We start from the raw sequence: 19,689 nt of genomic DNA on the forward strand, positions 1-19,689 counted from the left end.
TGCACTGGTGGGAGAGGAGGATTCTTAGGACCCAGGGGGAGCTTTGGAAAAGGCATCTCCTGCATTCATTTCAAGGAGTTCCTCCCTTCACTGGTCAGGACTTCTCAGGTGTCCTGGTAACCACCGCTCTCAGCTCCCTCCTCGGCTCTCAGGCAGCTGCTTGCCTGGAACTCCTACCCGCACCAATGCCCATCCTTTGAGATACCCCTGCCTGCCTCCCTCCCCTGATGAGCTGGCCAGGGGACTGCTTAGCATCATGAACGACCAGTACCACCGAGCAGCCCGAGATGGCTATCTGGACCTGCTAAAGGAAGCCACCAGGAAGGACCTAAACTCGCCCGATGAGGATGGCATGACCCCGACCCTCTGGGCTGCTTATCACGGCAACTTGGAAGCGCTGAGGCTGATAGTTAGCAGAGGGTAAGTGCTGCTTTCTGCCTGATCCCTTCCTAGCCTCGATGGAGCGGCTCAGTGAAAACCCATCTTCCTCCCCCTCACAGATCAGGAGATCAACACGGCCTCCATCCTTTGCCCTGCACAGAGGCTGCCACTTCTTTCCTCCTGCTCCCCGGAGCTATTTTCTTTCCTGCTAGAATGTGCAGTGAGTCTGTCTGAGCCAATCCATGGTGCGTCTAATCCGCCCATCACCGTAGTATCCAGGCAGCTGGGCAGTGAGAGATGGATAACGCTGGCTAACTTCAAAAGTAGCGTGAGCAGGGGTTGAGCAAGTGTCACACATTCAGCTGTGTTGGTACCTGTCATTCCAGGCTTGGAACATCCCCGTTAGCCCAGTGCTCAGCCCCCATACAGCTCTGCTAACATGCTTCCAAACCTGCAACCCCACTGCTGTTCTGCTACTCTCCCATCTCTCCCAATGCACCTTGAACCTGCTTTGCAAACACCCTTGCTACTCTAGTACTATGTCCGACCTGGGCAGCGTTGCCAACCCATCTCTGTGAAGTGCACTGAGCTCCTCGGATGAAAGGTGCCGTGTATTAGTGCAAAGTAATTATAGCTGCATTTCTCCTGTGATATGATCCGGGCTGGGTCTCAGCTCTCCAGAGGTCAAAGGCTGATGTTTTACCACTGCCTTCATAATACTGGTTTGATGTTGAACCTGTGATGGTGCAGCCTGAGGGTGTTGTTATAATGGTTTGCCTGTTCCTCGGGGCTTTTCCTGGGGTTTTCAGGGTCAGTGAGGGGTAGGGTTTCCATCTCTGAGGAGCATGCGTTCTTAGCCATTGTAACCTTTCGGTGGATTCCAGCCACTCTGTGATCCAGGCAACGGTTAGTAGTGATCCCGGCCTGGATTTTCAAAAGCGACTAGTGATTTTGGGTACCTTGGGTGTTCAACAAGAGACACCTTAAAGAGCCTGATTTTCAGAGGGCACAGCACCTTTAAAATGCCTCTTGGGCATCCAAAAATGGAGACACTTAAAATCACTGATGACTTACCCTGTTCAGCATTGTGCTCCATTAAAGTCAATTGGATAAATGTCATTGTCTTCAATAGAGAGACAGGGTGGGTGAGGTAATAGCTTTTATTGGACCGACTTCTGTTGGTGAGAGAGACACGCTTCTGAGCTCTTCTTCAGGTCTGGGGAAGGCAGAGCTCTCTGTGGCTCCAAAGCTTGTCTCTCTCGCCCACAGAAATTAATCCAATAGAAGATATGACCTCGCCCACCTCAACTCGCTAATATCCTGGGACCGACACAGCTACAACTCCACTGCATATTGTCTTCAACAGGCATCTGATTGGGACCCTGGTGAACTGGCTTGCAGAAGCTGAAGGGCTGGCTGGTAAAGATGGTACCAGACTCGGGAGAGAAGATTTAGGCTCCAATACGGTTGTGTGACCAATGCGTGTGCCATAGTCTTACCCAGGCTTAAAAATCTCATCAAAGCTTCTGTGTGTGTCACGAGGCATCTGGCTAGGGGCCGGGGCAGAAATGTCAGGAATGGGCCACTGGGGGGGCTCTGAGCTTTGGCTTTAGCTTGTTTAACACTAAGTGGTTAAAGAGGGCCTTTACCGAAGGACTGAGATTAAAATGAACGCAGTGCGGAGAGAAGGGCAAAGCCCGTATTTCACTTTATTTCATTTCCAAGCTGCATCTATTATTGCTTCATTATTGGGCTTGTTCCCTGCAGCATCCCCTGTGTTCAGTTCTGGTGCCCCCCAACCCCTGGTCTGACAGTGCAGCTCCCAGCTCACCCGAAAGCTCATTTTCAGCTCCCTCTGCCATGTCAGCTTCAGATCCCCACAAAGTTCTGCCAAGGCACCCCAGCCTGACCTGCAGCCTGCCTTGCCCAGGAGACGGAAGGCAGGTTTCCGGTGGAGAAGGGCCCTTTTCTAAATTCTAATTGGAATCGAAGGTCCCAGCTGAAACCCTCTTGTGTAGCTTGGCTGGTGTTTAATTAACAGCATAAAATACATTGGCTGTTGACAGGGGAAATAGCACGGAGAAGGGCCAATGCCCTTTTGGTGATTAATGGTACATGCAGCGCCTTTGTCAGTGGTGCTTAGAATGCGTTTTCATCACTGCCCGGGTCACACTTTGTCAGGGAGGGATGAAATATACCCAGATGCTTAACTAAACCAGTGCAGAGTTCACAGAAGCTACAGAGGTGGCCTCGTTACACCCTGGAGGCAAGCTAAGGGGCGAGATTAACAAAGCCCTTTCTTCTCTCCCTGCTCCCGAATGCGGCTCTGTCTCCTGAGGTCTGGGGCCTGCTGCTGCTCCTATGGTAGCAGGGAGGGCTGCTGCTGAGATGCTGGGATGGGAGAGAGTGGAGGACATGCAGAACAACCAATCAGAGCTAGGGAGAGACAGAGGCATGGGTAGTGCGTGAGCCCCCTCTTCGGGGAGGCTAGCCATGCGGCCCTGCCCCTACTGCCCCCTCGTCCACCAGAGCCCCGAGCCTCCACTCCCTTCCCCCGTGGCCAGAGGAGCCCCAGCCCCGGGCCATCAGCCAACCCCAGTGCCCGGCCACCCTCAATGCTGGCCTCAGTGCTGGGTTGCCTGCTGGCCTCTGGCTGGAGCTAAGCTCCCGCCTCCCACCAGCTTGGCGGAGTGTGGGCGGGGCCAGGGCTTGGCTTAGGGGAGGCTTAGCCTCCCCTGACCCATTATATCTGCCGCCCCTGGACAGAGGGTACATCTACACTGCAATAAAAGACCCACCGCATGGCCGCGACTGGCCAGGGTCAGCTGACTTGGACATGTGGGGCTATAAAACTGCAGTGTAGACGTTCGGGCTCCGGCTGGAGCCCAGGCTCTGAGATTCTGCCAGGGGCGAGGGCCAACTGCAGGTTTTTAATGACCGTGTAGCCATACCCAGAGAGACAGTAGTTGCCAGAGAGAGGGATTCACTCATCAGCAACTGGGCTGTTGGAAAGAGGAGAGTTCCAAACACGGAGGCCAAATGCAGCTGTCAGTTACGTCAGTGGAAGGCCACTGTCTCCAATGGGATTCCTCCCGTGGAGCTGGCAGCAGGATCTGGGCCATGCCCTTTTTTATAAGAGGATTGGGGAATATTCTATGGAGTCTTCTTTCCTTCTGTACCTTCCCTCACCCTCAGGTGCAGAGGGTGTCCATCATTTATTTCGGTCTCGTGCTGGTCTGTTCAGACGTTTGGGCGTCAGGTTGATGGATTTGGCTTCTTTCTCTGTTGTCTCTAGATTGCTCCTTTTTTTCTCGTCCCAGGTAGTGTCCATATTATCACCTGATGTGGAAAACGTATTGGTGACATCTTGAAAGCATGTCCTAAATATGTCCATCGTTGTCGTCTTCCCAAGTTTGATGCCTTAGATTGGTGTGCTCTACTTAGCGTTTCTGATGTTGCAAGAAACTCTTTGCAATGAACTCAGAAGATCTTTCGCAGGCATTTACTTTGGAATGAGTTGATCCTCTTGTCAATTTCTGTTATAGATTTCCATGACTCTGCTCCATGAAAGGGGATGACATGATGCCAGTGTTTAAAAATGTGTATTTTTGTGTCCGCGCCAATCCTGCTACTTTTGCCATTTTTTTTCAAGCTTGTGAAAGTTGTTTGCTGCTTTCCATAATTGTTGCTTGACATCTAGCATGGTGCCATGAGCACTGCACATCTCAGGCGCTGGATAGGTAAAATGACTTACTTCTGTTAGTGCTTCTCTGTCTATTGTGATGGTTGCTTCTGGGATATTGCTACCCATGTATTTTGTTTTCCCCTGGTCGATGAACAAACCAGCTTGTTCTACTGTATCTGCCAAAAACTGGATCTTTTCTTTCATTAAGCAATGTTTTGAACGAAGCAAGACAATGTCATCTGCAAAAGCAAGATCATCCCATTGTGCTTTATCATTGGTCCATAAAATTCCTCAGTTGCCCTCCATGGTTACTTTCCTCCTGACATAGTCAGTGAGCAGTGCAAAGTGGGGACATAATACACCCTTGCCTTACTCCAGTTGTCACTGCAAACCATTGGCTGATGCTGTCACCATCTTTAACTGCACATGTGAAATTCTGATATAGATCCTTAATGATTCTAACCATTTTTGCTGGTATTCTATGGTATACCATAATTTTCCAAAGGCTTTTCTGTATATGCTGTCAAAAGCCTTTTGGAAAAATCTATAAAATATATCACAGGAGGTTCTTGCCACGCTGCATTTAGTTCTATAATCTGTTTGAGAATAACAATATGGTCTGTACATGAATTTAGTGGTCTAAAACCTGCTTGTTCCTCTCTACATTGGAGATCTAATTGTTTCTTGATATGTTCCAGGATGATGTTGCACATTATTTCCCTAAGCACTGAGACAATGTGATTCCTCTCTACTTATTGCAGTGGGTCACCTTTCTCTGGCAATTTTAATATAAGGCCTCTCTTCTACTGGGTGGGGTTCTTTCCTTCACTCCATATTCTCAAGGGAAGTCTGAGGGCTGTTTCCTCACTTGCTTTTAGCATCTCTCCAATAATGTTACCCTCTCCAGCTGCTTTCCTATTTTTAAGTTTCCTGATGGCTTTTCTAACTTCTTCTATTGTAAATATCTCCTCAATCAACATCAATCTCCGGTGGTAGGTCTTTGTAGTAGTTCAGTTGGGCTTGGTCTATTTAAAACAGCCCTCTTGAGTAACTCCCATTAATTCTCTCCCTTGCCCCCAGTCGCAGCAAAGAGAATGGACCCTGAGATTCAGACTAAGGGCTCACAGAATGCTGTCAGTCCAAGTGGATTTCACCCATGAATTGACTCTTTAGTTCAGGACACAGTCCCATCTCTGACGTTGTTGGCAACCTATCCCATATAGCCTAGGTCTAGAGGGGCTGCAGTGTGTGTGGTGCAGGGGCTCCCTATGTGGTCACTTGCCATCCCATCTCCAGCCTTTTGGCATGTCCCTGAACCAGGCTAACACCCTGAATACAATTATGAGCCTGTCTTCAAACGGGAGCTGTATTGTAATCAGGTTCCCTGACTCAGTTTTAATGGTAGTGTAGCTGCGGGCTGCAAACGAGGGTGTGTGTCTATTCAGTCCTGTCATAACAAGTTTCAGCCTCGTCCACTCCTACTCTGCTGAACCACAATGCCAATCATTGCTAGACTGGGTTGTTTTCATAGCACAGACAGGGTCTGCAGCACAGCTTGGCTGGCACAGTTCTCAGGACAAAATATTTCTCTGTCCGCACTGGTCAGGGAAGCCATCCTGGAACGCAGCAAGCTGCAAGCAGGAGCACCGCCAGCTTTTCTGCCGCCCTAGGCGGCAGAAGGTCCCACCCCAAAAATGCCTCCTCCCCACAGAGGCGGCGGAAGGTCCCGCCGCCGAAATACTGCCGCGGTCGCCACCCCTCAAATCGTGATGCCCTAGGCGGCCGCCTAGGTCGCCTAATGGGTTGCGCCGGCCCTGGCTGCAAGCTGTAACTAGAATAGTTCTGATGCCCGCATGGATGGGACCTTCAGTTCTTGATCACCGAAGTTCATCTCAAGGGGGTGTTGAAATATCACAGCTAGAGCTGCTCGGAATTTTTTGAACTCAAAGTTTTTTCTGTTAAAACATAGCGTTTTATGGAAACCAAAAAATTGACTTTTTAAAAAAATCATGATTTTTTGCAGATGTTTTGTATAGATTTTTTTAAAATAAAAAATGTTATCGCAACCCAGTTTTCAGAGAACGAAAGGTTTTCAATAAGAGCTTTAGGGGAAAATGTCGATAAAAGCGTTTGCCAAAAAAATTGGGGGGAAAATGAAAAATGGGTCCATTTGGAATCCATGAAATAGAAACAACTTTGAAGTGTCAACATTTTTGTGTGTGAATTTTTTTATTTCAGTTTTCCACCCCACTCTAGGGTGCAATTTCCAAACCCGCTTAAGTCACTAGGCTCCTAAGTCACTTAGGTGCTTTTAAAATTTGTGCCTTAGTCACAATTATTAGAAAGAGTGATAAAAACTGAGCAATGTCCAAATGTCAAGGTCTTTACTTTGAAACCAGTCTCTTTCTGGTGCCTAGCAGACTGTCCTGTCTCTGCTTGAACAAGTAGAAATCTGAACTTCCAGCCAATAGGGCGCTCACCTGCAGTACTTTGTGGGGTGTTGTAGGGGACTAGCCAGAGACTGTGGTCTCAGGGGACAGCTGGGATCACAAAGGACCCACTAGCTACTCTTTGTCAGTGCCAGATAAGCAACCCGGAGCTATGGTACTGGCAGACAGACAAGCCCAGTAAATTGCCCTCTCTCTGTCTGTGCCCAGTGAAGTGGATGCTGGGGACAGGCTATTATGCAATGTTCTAGTCGGTGAGCATAGATAAGGAGGGAGGCCGACAGTTCCCCTGAGGGAACTGAAAGTGTGTGTGGGAGAGGGAAAAGATAGAAAGGCGGTTGAGGGAGATAGGTTATTGGGAATGCAGTGCTGTGGCTTCTTTTAAAACAAGTTCCTGACCTGGCTGATAGATCTCATAGTGCTAGCTAAGCTGTGCCAATGCTCCGGAATGAATCCTCCAGCCCCTGTCTATACTACAATAGCTCCTGTGCCACGACACCCAGTTATGTTTGTGTGTGTCCTGATAGTGTTGTAACATGGTTTGCTTTTTGCCTGGGTGGGTGGGAACAGGCCATGTTATAAGGACCTTCTGGGAACTGTCCTAGAGGCTGGATCGTCTCAGGTTTGTGGCCTGGTTTTCTTACAGGGTTATAAAACAGTCCTGTCTTTGCAGGTGAGACCTAACTGTCTGCTGCCACCACACAGGAGCTTTGATGGTGTAGACAGCCCTGGCCATGTTCATGTCCTTATCTTATCCACCTCCAATTGCTGGATCTCTGCAGCTCATAGGGGCCCAGTGTTCCCCACAGGAACTATGATATCTTACAGAAGCTCCACAAAGCGACTCAGGAGATCTGGGTTACATTCCTGGCTCTGCCACAGACCTGGCTGTGAGACCTCAGCTGATTAATTTAACCTCTGTGCCTCAGTTTCCTCTTCTGAAACATGGGAATAATAATCCTTATCCACCTCACAGGGCTGTTATGCTACATTCATTAATGTCCGTGAGGGGTTTGGACACCGCAGGGATGGGAATGGGGGGAGGAACACACCGACGTATGGAATAGGTGATAGGCCAGGGGGACGTCAGTCTGGAGCCAAGAATAGCCTATTGCTGAACGTGGCCTTCTAGTAATCACTCTTGCTGGCTGCCCTGGGTAAAGTTCATGGTCTCAGCCCATTGAGAGGGGCTAACAAAGCAGGTTGATGGCGAGGGGGGTGCTGGGTGAAGGGGGAGATTTCGTAACAAACACTGCTGCGTCTCTGCCCCTCAGCGCAGTGGCGGGATGAGGCGAGGGGGGCAGAGAAGGGTTTGGTGGTGGCTCGTTCGACTCATTAGTTACACAAAAAGCCTCTTTCATGTCCCTGGCTGGGCTCCGGCGAGGGAAAGGAACCCAATTAACTGGGTGGTTGGGAAAGGGGAGGCAAAGTGGCATTTAGTGTCACAGCTTCGAGGAGACAATAACCCTTCAGTTATCGGGTCTGACATCTTCCTGAAAGGGATGACTGGGATGGGAGTCAGGCCAGCTTCCGATCTGCTGGGAGGAGACCTGCTCGACAATGAGGGGTGTGGGGATTCTCTGGCCACGGGGTGGGCTAGGGAGGATTTGTCCGTCTGTCCTATGGGGCAGAGGAGAATGGTCTGGACAGCAGGACATTCTGTTCCGTTTTCTGTCCTTCCCAATTGTCCCTCATCCTGTTGTAAGCTGAGGGGAATATAGCTTATGCCTCAGGGACGCCAGTCAGCTGTGGTCTAGTGGACTGAGCACAGGGCACCTGGAGACCTGGAATCTATTCCCAGCTCTGTTGCTGTGTTTGGCCATCACATCAGCGGTCCGTGCCTCAGTTTCCCTAGCTGTAATATGGGGATAATACACTTGTGTAAAGCGTTGTGAGATGTCCTGGCAAAGGGACACATTCAGCTCTGGTGCAGACAGTTCAAGCGAGTCGCACCCTCTTAGCCCAAAGCTGAATTTGACCCCAGAGGACAGGTGCCACTGACTTCAGTGGGACTGCTTGTGTGAGTAAGAGCCGCCCAGCCTGCGGGAGGTTGCAGAATCAGGTACAAAATATTGTTATAAACGGGAAACCCGCATTGACGGCCATTGGCCCTTTGCTGAGGGGGCCCTTTTCTGACTGGGATTCACCTCAGATGTACAGATGGGGAACGTATGAATTTGGTTCTCATGAAAGGTGCTGGATGGACAATCCAGGAGACAGGTGCCCACAGTTTATCCACAGAGCAGGAACAGCAGTAGTGGTGCCAAATGTCCCACACTGCCTGGCCCACGTGTCTCGGCCTGTTGGGGAAGCAGCCTCTGCAGAGATGGGAGGGTAATTCACACTCTATGGCCCATTCAATCCCTAGCCTTGGTTAGGTCTCCCAAGAAGGGAGCCCATTAGCTGCTGTTGCAGTTGCCCACTAGTCAACTCATTTTACCTGAGCCCTAGCCAGCCATCGGGGTTAATAATAACTAGAGCTGGGGTCAGATTTTCAAAATTGCTATGTCCCATTTTCAGAAGTGACTGAGGGTACGTCTACACTGCAATTAAAGGCCTATGGCTGGCCTGGCTCAGGTGACTGGGACATGGGTTGTGGGGCTATAAAACTGGAGTGTAGATGTTCAGACTCGGGCTGGACCCCAGGTTCTGAGACCCCGCGAGGGGGGGTGGGTCTCAGAGCCCGGGCTTCAGTCTGAGCCAGAACCTCTACACTGCAGTGTTTAGCCCCACAGCCAAAGGCCCGTCAGCCCAAGTCAATTGACCCTGGCTCTGAGACTTGGTGCTGCTGGGTTTTTTTACTGCCGTGGAGATGTACCCTTTGGCACTCAGGATAGTAAGTGCCATCGACTTTCAATGAAATGTGGGCTCCAAAGTGCCTAAGTCACTTCAGAAAAGAGGAATGAGGTTCCTAAGTCACTTTGGTGCTTTTGAAAATTCTACACAGATCAAACATTTTGGCTAGAAAAGGGCTTTTCAGAGGAATTTTCAAAAAATGATGAGTTTAAAAAAACCAAGAAAGAAACCATGAAGATTTCCAATGAAATTAAAAAAAAAAAAAAAAAGTTTTCATCAACATTTTTGATGAGAAAAAAAATTCCCATGCAGCTCTTGGAATAACCTTTTGTTACCACCCCCCCAGGGCCAGAGTTGAACTGGTAACATAGAGGTGAAAGAGTCTGTATCATCCCCTGAGATATTTGCTCCCTATCAAGTTTTAATTCATGGAATTTATGTCCAGCACAGTTTACAGATGGCACCAGCAGTTGGCACCAGTGGCAGAGTCAGGATTTGATCTCAGGAATTACTAGCTCCCAGCTCCCCAGTCAACTAGACCCCACTGTTGCTATCTAGTAATAGACATGGGCACGGATTGTCGTCTTGTTCTGTGTCTGTACAGCATCTATTGCATTGGGCTTCTGGTCCATCACTAGGGCTCTTAGCCGTTACCACAATACAAATCATACATAATAATAAATAATAACATCCCAGCCACCTGTTAAAATACAGCACTAACCAGTACAAGAAAGATCCGTTCCCTCTGCAAAGCCTTGACATGGGTTCAAGCTACAGAATCCAGTTCTGGATTTCAAATGCGCCAGAACTCCCAAGTGATCAACATCCACAGCTTGATCCAGACCCAAACCTACGTTTATCATGGACAGAACCAAAACCCTGGATCCAGTTTGGAGGTGTTCACATGCTCTCCCTGGATTCCAATTTTATCTAGTCTTTTCTGAGGGAGCGAAATCCCCTGAGGGTGATTCCAACGACAGTCGATTCCGCTTCATAGCAACCCAGATATTAACAACTTCCAGTTAATAGCCACAATTTGTTGGGAACCCTTCCCATCCCATTGACTTGAAGGTTACTGGGATTGGATATTGGCAATGGCATGTCGCTTATTAAGAACATTTTTCGGAAGAAAGTCCCCAGCTGCAGGCAGGTCTGTGAGGCTGCAGCCGGGGAAGGAACTGCTGGGACATGCTTTACCTGTCTGCAGCCCCACAAACCTGGCTGTGACTGGGCTCAGCCCGTCCCAGTGCTTCCTTCTCTGGCTGCAGCCTCACGAACTTGCCATCTGCTTATTGGCAATGGCTGGATAATGGCAACCAAAGGGTTGCTAATAAGGGGAATCTACCGTATCTTGGCGACAGTTTTGCTTTTTCAGGCAAAGAATAAGAATGATTACGCTGACAGGACAGGTAGAAAGATACTCCCTCTGCCCCAAAGAGTTTACAGTCCCTGGCCCCCGCAAATCCTGCAAACACGTCGACATTCAATTGACTTTCCGTGTGCAAGCAGTCCCATTGATTTCAAAGGGAGTACACACGTGCTTTAAGCTCAGGACATGAGTAAATGTTTGCCTAATTTTAGCTGCGATGGCACAAGTGGAGCGACACAAACCCAAGGAATGGGATGGAATGAGGAAGGATGAGCGGTACGGTGATAAGATAGCACGGTGACTCAATGTCGGCTTATGTACACCTAGGGGGGCCAGTTAAAAGTACTTTAAAAAGGTAATATTAGTAATTGCTGGGATTGTTGACTCAGCACTTGAAAATGCTTTGACGCTGAAAAGGGTCACGTCGTATAAATACGATGTATTACCCGTTATTAGAATATGTTCCCACTTCCTGGACTTTGCCATTAACAATGTGCAATGCCCTGGAAGTGTGGTTCTGCTTTGAGAAGTGATTCTAAAAACAGTAAGTGACGGTAAACTCCTGTTGATCGTCTATCCCTGACTCCGGATCGGACGTGCCCACTTTACAAGGAGTTGTTTATCATGGACATTTCTAGTGCCTCAAGGAGCCAGGTATGGGGCCATAGTAAGCAGAGATCTCGTCTTGTTATAATTAGGGTGACCAGACAGCAACTGTGAAAAAACGGGACAGGGGGTGGGAGGTAATAGGCACCTATATAAGAAAAAGTCCTTAAAAACGGGACATCTGGTCACCCTAGTTATAATGTTTTGGTTCTTGGATGCGGGACATAGTCTGACACAGCTGGACCTCGTGTTATTTCTCCCCTGCTAATGGCTCCCTGCGGCAACAGAAAGCATATGGAAAGCATAATAATTATAATAATCCCTAGCTCTATATGTATTACTTTTCGTCAGTAGATCAAAGAGCACTTCACAAAAGAGGCCCCCTCTGCAGTCCAAAGCACGTGTACATGAGAAATGGGCCCGAGTTGTGATACTTGGATCAAAGTCCAGTGGTTAGATTTGGAACCAGAGTTTTGCTCCGAGTCCACACATAACATGTGAACGTGCTGCTCCATCACGCCCCTCTCTCTCCCCATACCCTCCTATCCATGCACAGAGGACCAGGCCCAACTCTGACACACGTGTGGCCACTCAGAGCAAACATAAACAAACAACAGTTCACACCCCGATAAGCCCACTGCCGGCACCGGCTGTTACAGTTTCGCTGGCTCTTTAATCCAGCCGGATCAATAATTTACTCCTCTCTTGCAATTCATCAAATATTTATCCTCCCCGTGAATTTCCCAGCCTTGACATGTCATTACTAGGGTGGAGGGAGCCAGTCTGAGCTAGCAGAGGAACTAGGAAGTAAGTACACCTGTCACCGGAGCTCAGATCCTCTAGAGTAGGTAGGATACCTGCAGCCAAGATAAACCTCCCCTGCCCTGCTGCTGGGTGACTGGATCCCTAACGTTCATTGAGCCTTTGCCTTTCTTTTCTCTCTACGATCTTCCTGGGCCTGATCCTCGAAGCCTTTCGAGCACAACACTCCTTCTGAAGCCAATGACAGGTCTGGATGCAGGACTGGGCCCTATGTCTTTTTTCCATTAGGGGTTAGATGGGTCCAGGTGCCTCATTGCTTGGGATTTAGTTTTGCAAAACTGAAAGCAGGAGCAGCTGTGGTCTAGGCTCTGTCGGTCCAAGCTCCCAACATTTGGAGGGGAGGCTGGGAGCTGGAAAGGGAAATCTGCAACACTAGGGCTAAAGGAGACGCTGTTGGGAATGATGCAGGCCAGGCTGGCGGTGGGAGAGCTCTCCTCCCTCCAGTCCCAGCCCATGTGGTAAAACGGTGCAGCCAGTGGGGAAGCTCACACCTATTGCCCCTTCTTGCGGGTGTCATCTTAGCCTCTTTCAGCACGACCGGCTGGAGCCAAGCCCTTACCCCATGGCTGGTGAGGGAGTGTCTGGTGCCTCCATCCCAGCTCCTGTCAGTGAGAGGCCCTGTGACTGTAGGAAGGAGGTCACCGGTGCAGGATGGAAGAAAGCTCTCAGCCTCTCCAGTGCCAGTCTCTCCCTTCTCTTCCCACCAACCTGTTCTCTTTCTTTATAGGCCTGGAGGACATTATATCCCTCCACAGGAGCTGGCAGAGTATGGCGGCTCAGCTCCCGTTTCAGTCACTCCCAGCAAGGCCAAGTTTTGGAAATGGTGATTCAGTGGCCGTGGGGGAGCACCCTGTTCCTCTAATGGCAGCTGTAGTTCATCAGGCAGGATTGTAAGGGAAGTTGTAGGAATGCTGGTGACAGTGGAACTCAGAGCTGTGCAGTCCCATGCTCTCCCAGGGGGAGTCGCTCTAGGGAACGGCGTAGCAGTGTAGTTTGGTAGTTCTGTGATTTTGATTGTGCGTGAGTGAGGCAGGCTTGTTGACAGGTGTCAGACACTGATGCTGGGGGCATTTCATTGACTCATAGACACAAGTGCATGGTTGATGCTGGAAGGGGAGTAGCTGTGTCTCATTTCAGCAGATTGCAACTAGAGGGGACAGTTAGGAGCTCAGACATCCACCCAAGTATTCTCAAGTGCACTTTCTCTATGGCCAAATCCTGTTTCACAGACCCTATTGGATCTTTCTCATTAGGGGAGGCTGCAAAACTGGGCAACTCCCTGGTGACCAGCAGTGGCCGGCTGCGATAGGTGCTGACATCACTACAGAGTTTGCTAATCACATTAGTTGAGTCTGTGGCTCTTGAGAAGGATGGAAACCTAATCTCCACTTCCTTTGAAACTGGATTCTCAGGATGTGCTAATACCAACTTGCTCTCAGCTGTGCAATCGAAAACCAAACTTGGTAAGGCAAAAAAAATCCACCCAGTCTTATCAATTGAATGGTGCCCCAGGCACAACTAGGAGACAGGGATGCAGTTCATGTCATGTGCACATGAAGGTGAAAAGGTGAAACAGCTGATGTGGTTTAGGTCCAGTACTTTGGATGGACGTTTATCCTGGCATCTCCAGCAGGGGGGACCCTAGGGAGGATCTGTAGAAGTGCACATAGAGTACAGGGCTTATTTTGGGAACACCATCAGATTTTGGAGATGGTAGAGATTTGAACCTGCATCTAAATTTTGCAAATGGCCTCTACCTGTATAATGGGCCAACCAAATATCCCAGAACTAGTCCCACCAACTCTAGGATGTTCAGAATCTGGATCCCAGTTTCACAGCTCAGGTCCCCCTCCAGCATGGAGAGAAGACAGTGAATTGGACACAGGTGCATGAATGTAAGCTTTTGGCTAAATATGGGTAACAGAAAGGTTGTCTGTAAAGCGTATGATTGCCTGACACTCACAACACTTCTTCAGAGGACTCATGGCTGGGGTGTAGTGGCTGTGCTAAGAGACATGTTGCTTATATTGCAGGGGAGCTGGGGGAAGAAAGAGCTTGTATGGTAGTGGGGGTTGAGGCATCCAATGCATGAGCGTATTGTCTAGTAAATATCTCTTTAAACCCCACTTCATATCTGCATGGTAAGGTCAGCCCAACGGAACCGCGCATTAATTAGTTGTTCCAAACATTGTTTTAGGGGTGATCCAGACAAATGTGACATCTGGGGGAACACACCTCTTCACCTAGCGGCAGCCAATGGCCATCTGAACTGCCTCTCCTTCCTGGTGTCATTTGGGGCCAACATCTGGTGCCTGGACAATGACTACCATACGCCACTGGACATGGCTGCCATGAAGGGACACATGGAGTGCGTGCGGTACCTAGACTCCATTGCCGCCAAGCAGAGCAGCCTCAACCCCAAGCTGGTGAGCAAGCTGAAGGACAAGGCTTTCAGAGATGCAGAGAGGAGGATCAAGGACTGCGTGAAGATGCAGAAAAAGCACCACGAGCGGATGGAGAAGAGGTACAAGAAGGAGATGTCTGACAACTCCGACACCATGAGCTTCTCCAGTTACTCCAGCAGCACTCTGAGCAGGAAGTTCCAGCACATGTCCATGGTGACGTCCCTGCCATATTCCCAAGCCACCCTCCATGGCACAGCCAAGGGCAAGACCAAAATGCAGAAGAAGCTGGAGAAGAAGAAGCAGGTGGATGGAACGTTTAAGATCTACGAGGATGGGAGGAAAAGTGTGAGGTCCTTGTCGGGCTTGCAGCTGGGGAACGATGTCATGTTTGTGAAGCAGGGCACCTATGCCAGCCCGAAGGAGTGGACCCGGTGCAACATCAGGGACATGTTTCTAACGGACGAAGATACCGTCTCCCGTGCCATAAGCGACCCAGGTTTGCACATAGACTCAGCCCACTCGGAGGTCAGCACGGATTCTGGCCATGACTCATTGTTTAACCGGCCTGGGCTCGGCACCATGGTGTTCCGGAGGAACTACGTCAGCAGCGGGCTCTTTGGGATCGGCCAGGAGGATGCCAGCGTGCTGGGCGAGGGCAACCTGGATGGGGTAGGTGTCAAACTGCGGAGCCGCCTGCAGCGCTCGCCAAGTCTCAACGACAGCATCGGCAGTGCCAACAGCCTGCAGGAGAGGAACGCAGAGGAGCTGCCCTGGGAGGAGGTGGAGCTGGGCCTGGATGATGACAATGAACCCGAGACCAGTCCCCTGGAGGCCTTCCTGGCTTCCCTGCACATGTTTGAGTTCATCTCCATCCTGAAGAAAGAGAAGATTGACCTGGAGGCCCTCATGCTGTGCTCAGACAATGACCTGAAGAGCATCAACATCCCACTGGGGCCTAGGAAAAAGATATTGGACGCCATCCAGAGGAGGAAGCAGACCTTGGAGAGGCCTGATGTTATTGCAGACACCGAGCTGTAAGTAGATGTCCCTCGCTGTCTAGCCCTAGAGCCATATATCCCTCAGCATGGGGAGACTGGGGGAACTGAAGCGCTTAAATATGTGCTCAACATATTGTCCATCTGAAGAACAGGAGCCCAGCTAAGATCAGTATTTCTTCATTTATACACAAGACAGGAACTTGCCAGCCCACAGAGATCTTGGGTGGTTACAGAGTTGCTTGAGTTAGTTAATTTCTTAGTGTTTCTCATGCTGGGTAGGTGGGAGTTGAAGTTCTTGCTGCTCCGTAACCTGAACAAACTCAGACCCTTCTGAGGTCAGATTCCTAGTGCGTACCCCTGGGTGGAAGCTTCAGAAGCCCCCAACCTTGACCTAGGTCTGCTTCTATTGAAATCAACTGGAGATTTACCATTGATCTCAATGAACGCAGCGTTAAGCCAGTCTGCAAGTCCCACCCCAGATGCCTGGGCTTTTATCCAGAGCTCTTGGGTTTGCAAACTTGGGTTGAGAGTCTTACAAAACCAGCCCTTTTTGGTGGCATTTTGGCATGTCCACCTCTAGCGCTGGCTGGGATTGGGAAGGACAAAGGAAATTGTGCGCGAGTGATGGGGGGAGAGTCTCCGGGTTTGCCTCTATACATTAAGAAAGGTTTGGTTCCAGTTCTGACTGAAGGTTTGGGTCAAGCTTATTTGCACATCCGTACTGGAAGATGCCTAAATGGAAGCTAAGTCACAGGTTGGGACCTAAACCCTGATTTCTAAAAAGGTATCAGTTTGACCTTCGTAACTGTGGGTGCAGGTTTGTGCCTGCAGTTAATTCCCAGCAGAGAGGCTCCCACCTAATGACCCAACATGGGGATGCAATCAATAGGTGTCTAAGTGGTAGCATCTGTGCCCTCAATAATTACAAATTCAGAATTGGGGCCACTTTTTAATCTTTTACATCTGTTACATGTCTGCTAAACTGTGTGTCCATGATCCAGTTAAGACTGCCATCTTTAGCTGTTTGGTTAATGCTGGTTGAAATTTTCAGAGCTGTCTGGGGGATTTAAACACATCTTCCATTAAGATTAATGGAGGACATGAGTCTAAATCCCCTAGAATGCTTTGAAAATCTCCATCACCAAGCGGCATATCTGTTGAAAATCCAATACCTCATTCTTCATTGTGGGACCACATGCTGGACTCTAGCTTCTCTGATGCATTCCCTCTTCTTTTCACCATTATTCAGAGTTGGTTTGGGCCATCTGCTCAGTGTTTGGCCCCAGGGTGAGCTTGCTAACAGGTTTTCTCTTTTCCTCTACAGATAGCAGTTTTTATGAACAAGAAACAAAACCAATTCTAAGTTGCCAGAAAACCCAAACCAGTGACTCCTCCACTAGGACAACTGAAAGCCACAGTGTAGTCCAGTCCCTCCTGACTGACTGCCTCCTTCCCCATTCTGCTTCCAGCCTGGGGGACTCTGCCCAACAGGAACCTGCTGCTGAGAGGAATGGTTGAGATATGACCTGCCTGACATTCCATCTTTGCTGAATGGAGCTCCTTTAGCCTGCTTGCTAGAGGGGTGACAAGATCGTCCTATGCTATGAAGCTGATAGGTGAAACTCCATGTGATCACAGTTTGACAAAGCACAGGAAGCCATGGACAAAGAGAACCATGTGATACCTTGGAATGGACCAACAAATAAATAATCAGGACCTCTTGCTTGCCTCTGTTCCTGGCTCTGCTGTTCACTCAGTGTGTGGCTTTGGAGAAGTCATTTGCAGCCACCTTTTCAAAAGCGATTGCTGGTTTTTGGTGCCTCAGGTTTTGGGTTCCCAGCTTGAGACCCCATGGGTCTGAGTCTCACAGCCCCACAGCTCTGATTTCACATAAACTTGGGAGGTTCAGCTCCTCTGAAAATCAGGCCCTAGATGTCCCAAATGGGACATCCAGAAACGAAGGCACCCCAGATCAATGGCACTTTTGAACACATTGGTCTTTACCGCTCTGTGCCTCAGTTTCCCATTCTGTAAAATGGAGAGAGTGCTCCCTGGAGACAATAATCCTGTCCTAACTTGCAGGGCTGCTGTGATGCTTAAGTAATTAATGTCTGTAAAGCGCACTGAGATCCTTGTACGGAAAACACTCCAGAAGTGCAAAGCACAATTGTTATTTTTAATAGAGATGGATCCAAACCAAAAACCTGATTCCGGCACCCCTGAAATTTGGGTGCTCAAAATCCCAGCCCAGCTGTGAATTCCCATCACTGTCTTTGTAGTGGGCTTAACCAAACCTCATCACCTGAATACTCCTGAACTCTGGGTGCAGTCTGAGCCCAGTTTCTTTTGGACAAACGAAACTTGCTTCCAAACACTGTGTTCCTGAGTGAGACATGAGGATTTTTCACCCTTAATAACCCAGAGGGTGATGAAACATGGGTGTGTAGGAATAGGGTAGTATCCCTTTAAGTAATTTGTGAGCACCATAGAGTATCAATTGATACCAAAGAACTGGTATCAAACATGTCACCGCAGCTCCTTACCATCCTGCCACTAGCAGATCAGTGGAAAGATTTATCCAGACATTCAAGCAAGTGCCTTATGGCGGATTTCCTACAGAAATGCGGCCTACAGACACGGCAGCTCTGGTTAGTTTCTGGTGGCTTCTAAAACACAGAATTGCGGTGAAGGCTCACAAACTATTTAAAGGGATACTACCCTATTCTGACTTGCCAGTTGCGCTGCTGTTTGTGGATGTGCCTGAAAGTGCCACTTCCGTGCATGTGATATTTCCAGGAATTGATTACAGCAGGATTGAAATGAGTGGCCAAAATGCCCCGCATATTCCAAAGGGAAAACCCCTCCCAATTCTTTTGTCATGCTTGTGCTGCAAGTCCTGTGTGATCTGCCTGTTCCTTTGGGTTTGTGGCTCTGGTGGTATTAATGGATTCAGGGAGCTCCATCCTTGGGAACTTCCAGAAAAGGAGGTATACGCAGGGGTGGGACCACCAGTAAAAAGGGGTCTCCCAGTGGCAATTTATTAGCCATATTTGTACCACGACCTGCCTCATCTTCTATGAATTATACAGGGCTTTAGTGACTAGCTGCACAGTGAGTCCATCGCCTGCAAACAGAACTCGGATTCTGCCCTAACTCCCCTCAGGCAGATATGAGTCCCAGCAGTGAGGTCTGGCACCTTGAGTCTTTTGAATATCGTGACTCAGCCAAGAACAATTCTGGCAGTAGGCGAGAGGGATGAAGCTCCATTTGGCTCTTCCTGGAGCATTTGCAAAGAAATGCGGGATGTTTGAGTGAAGCAAAACATAAACCTGCACGGATCAAGACCAGTCAGAGAGGGTTTGCTTTCTAGCTTCCCATAACCCAGGTTTGGGTTGGGTTTGTGGAGCCCACTCTCATAGAAGAGGATGATGGGAAATGACCCAAGAATGGCTGGGTGTGTGGGAACACCGTGATCAACCGGAGAAGAGTTTGAGGCAGTAGCTATGAGATGATTCCCTCATGGGTTGGGCTTAGTAACCAAAACATTTTAATAGCCATTTTGTTATGGACCTAAGCCTCCAAGTTCAGATCCACATTTCCCTCAAGTTCAGGGGCGCTCTGCTGTGGGGTTTTGGTTCTGATCCACACAGCCAGTATTTGCAATAATACCCCTCATTCCAGTGTTAGCAAGTGGAGCTAGTCAGGCATTTTCCAATGAACCGGTTTTATCTGAAAATGCTGATTCATCCCAACCCAAAACAGCTGGTGGGAAAGGGTCCATTTCAACTTTTGTTTTTCAACTTGAGAAAAATTTCGGCAAAAAATAGTTTCAAAACATTTTCAAAATGAGCAATTCTGGGTATTTTTAATTGAAAAATGGTCTCATTTAGAAACAAACTAATCAGAATAAAAAACATGTTTTTTAAACAGTCTGAATTGAAATGAAACATCTTGATTGACCTGAACCGACTTTTCTTTGGTTCATGAAAATTTTCCAGATTTTACCTTTCATCCCGATTAGGGACAGGAAAATTTTCCAATATCTCAAAAACATTCCTGGGGCAGTAAACTCGCTCCATGGCCACTCTATCAGCCAGGTCCTTTTTAGTTGCTTGAAAGCCCGTGGCCCTCTGGCTCCTGCTGGAAAGCACGTGTAACCCCTGTATAGTTCACCTAAGAA

General features: G+C 48.8%; 1 protein-coding gene across 2 annotated transcripts; it reads left to right on the plus strand.

Annotated features, from left to right (window-relative positions):
* Window positions 1–45: 45 nt before the first annotated feature.
* On the plus strand, window positions 46–19,441 carry USH1G (USH1 protein network component sans). Of its 2 annotated transcripts, XM_005297453.4 has the most exons (3): window positions 48–420; window positions 14,304–15,545; window positions 16,834–19,441. In XM_005297453.4, the coding sequence occupies exons 1-3, from the start codon at window positions 257–259 to the stop codon at window positions 16,835–16,837; spliced, it is 1,410 nt and encodes a 469-aa protein (XP_005297510.2). In that variant the 5' UTR covers window positions 48–256; the 3' UTR covers window positions 16,838–19,441. The 2 variants fall into 2 exon arrangements, with proteins under 2 accessions (XP_005297509.2, XP_005297510.2); XM_005297452.4 differs by lacking the exon at window positions 16,834–19,441 and having other exon boundaries at window positions 46–420; window positions 14,304–15,549.
* The last annotated feature ends 248 nt before the right edge of the window (window positions 19,442–19,689 follow it).

Source organism: Chrysemys picta, chromosome 12 (genome assembly GCF_011386835.1).
Source record: "Chrysemys picta bellii isolate R12L10 chromosome 12, ASM1138683v2, whole genome shotgun sequence".
NCBI classification, from domain to species: Eukaryota; Metazoa; Chordata; order Testudines; family Emydidae; genus Chrysemys; species Chrysemys picta.

Coding starts and splice junctions, on each gene's coding strand:
- USH1G (XM_005297452.4), top strand. CDS start 257: ATGAACGACCAGTACCACCGAGCAGCCCGAGATGGCTATCTGGACCTG. Junction 421..14,303: donor AGGCTGATAGTTAGCAGAGG/GTAAGTGCTGCT, acceptor ACATTGTTTTAG/GGGTGATCCAGACAAATGTG.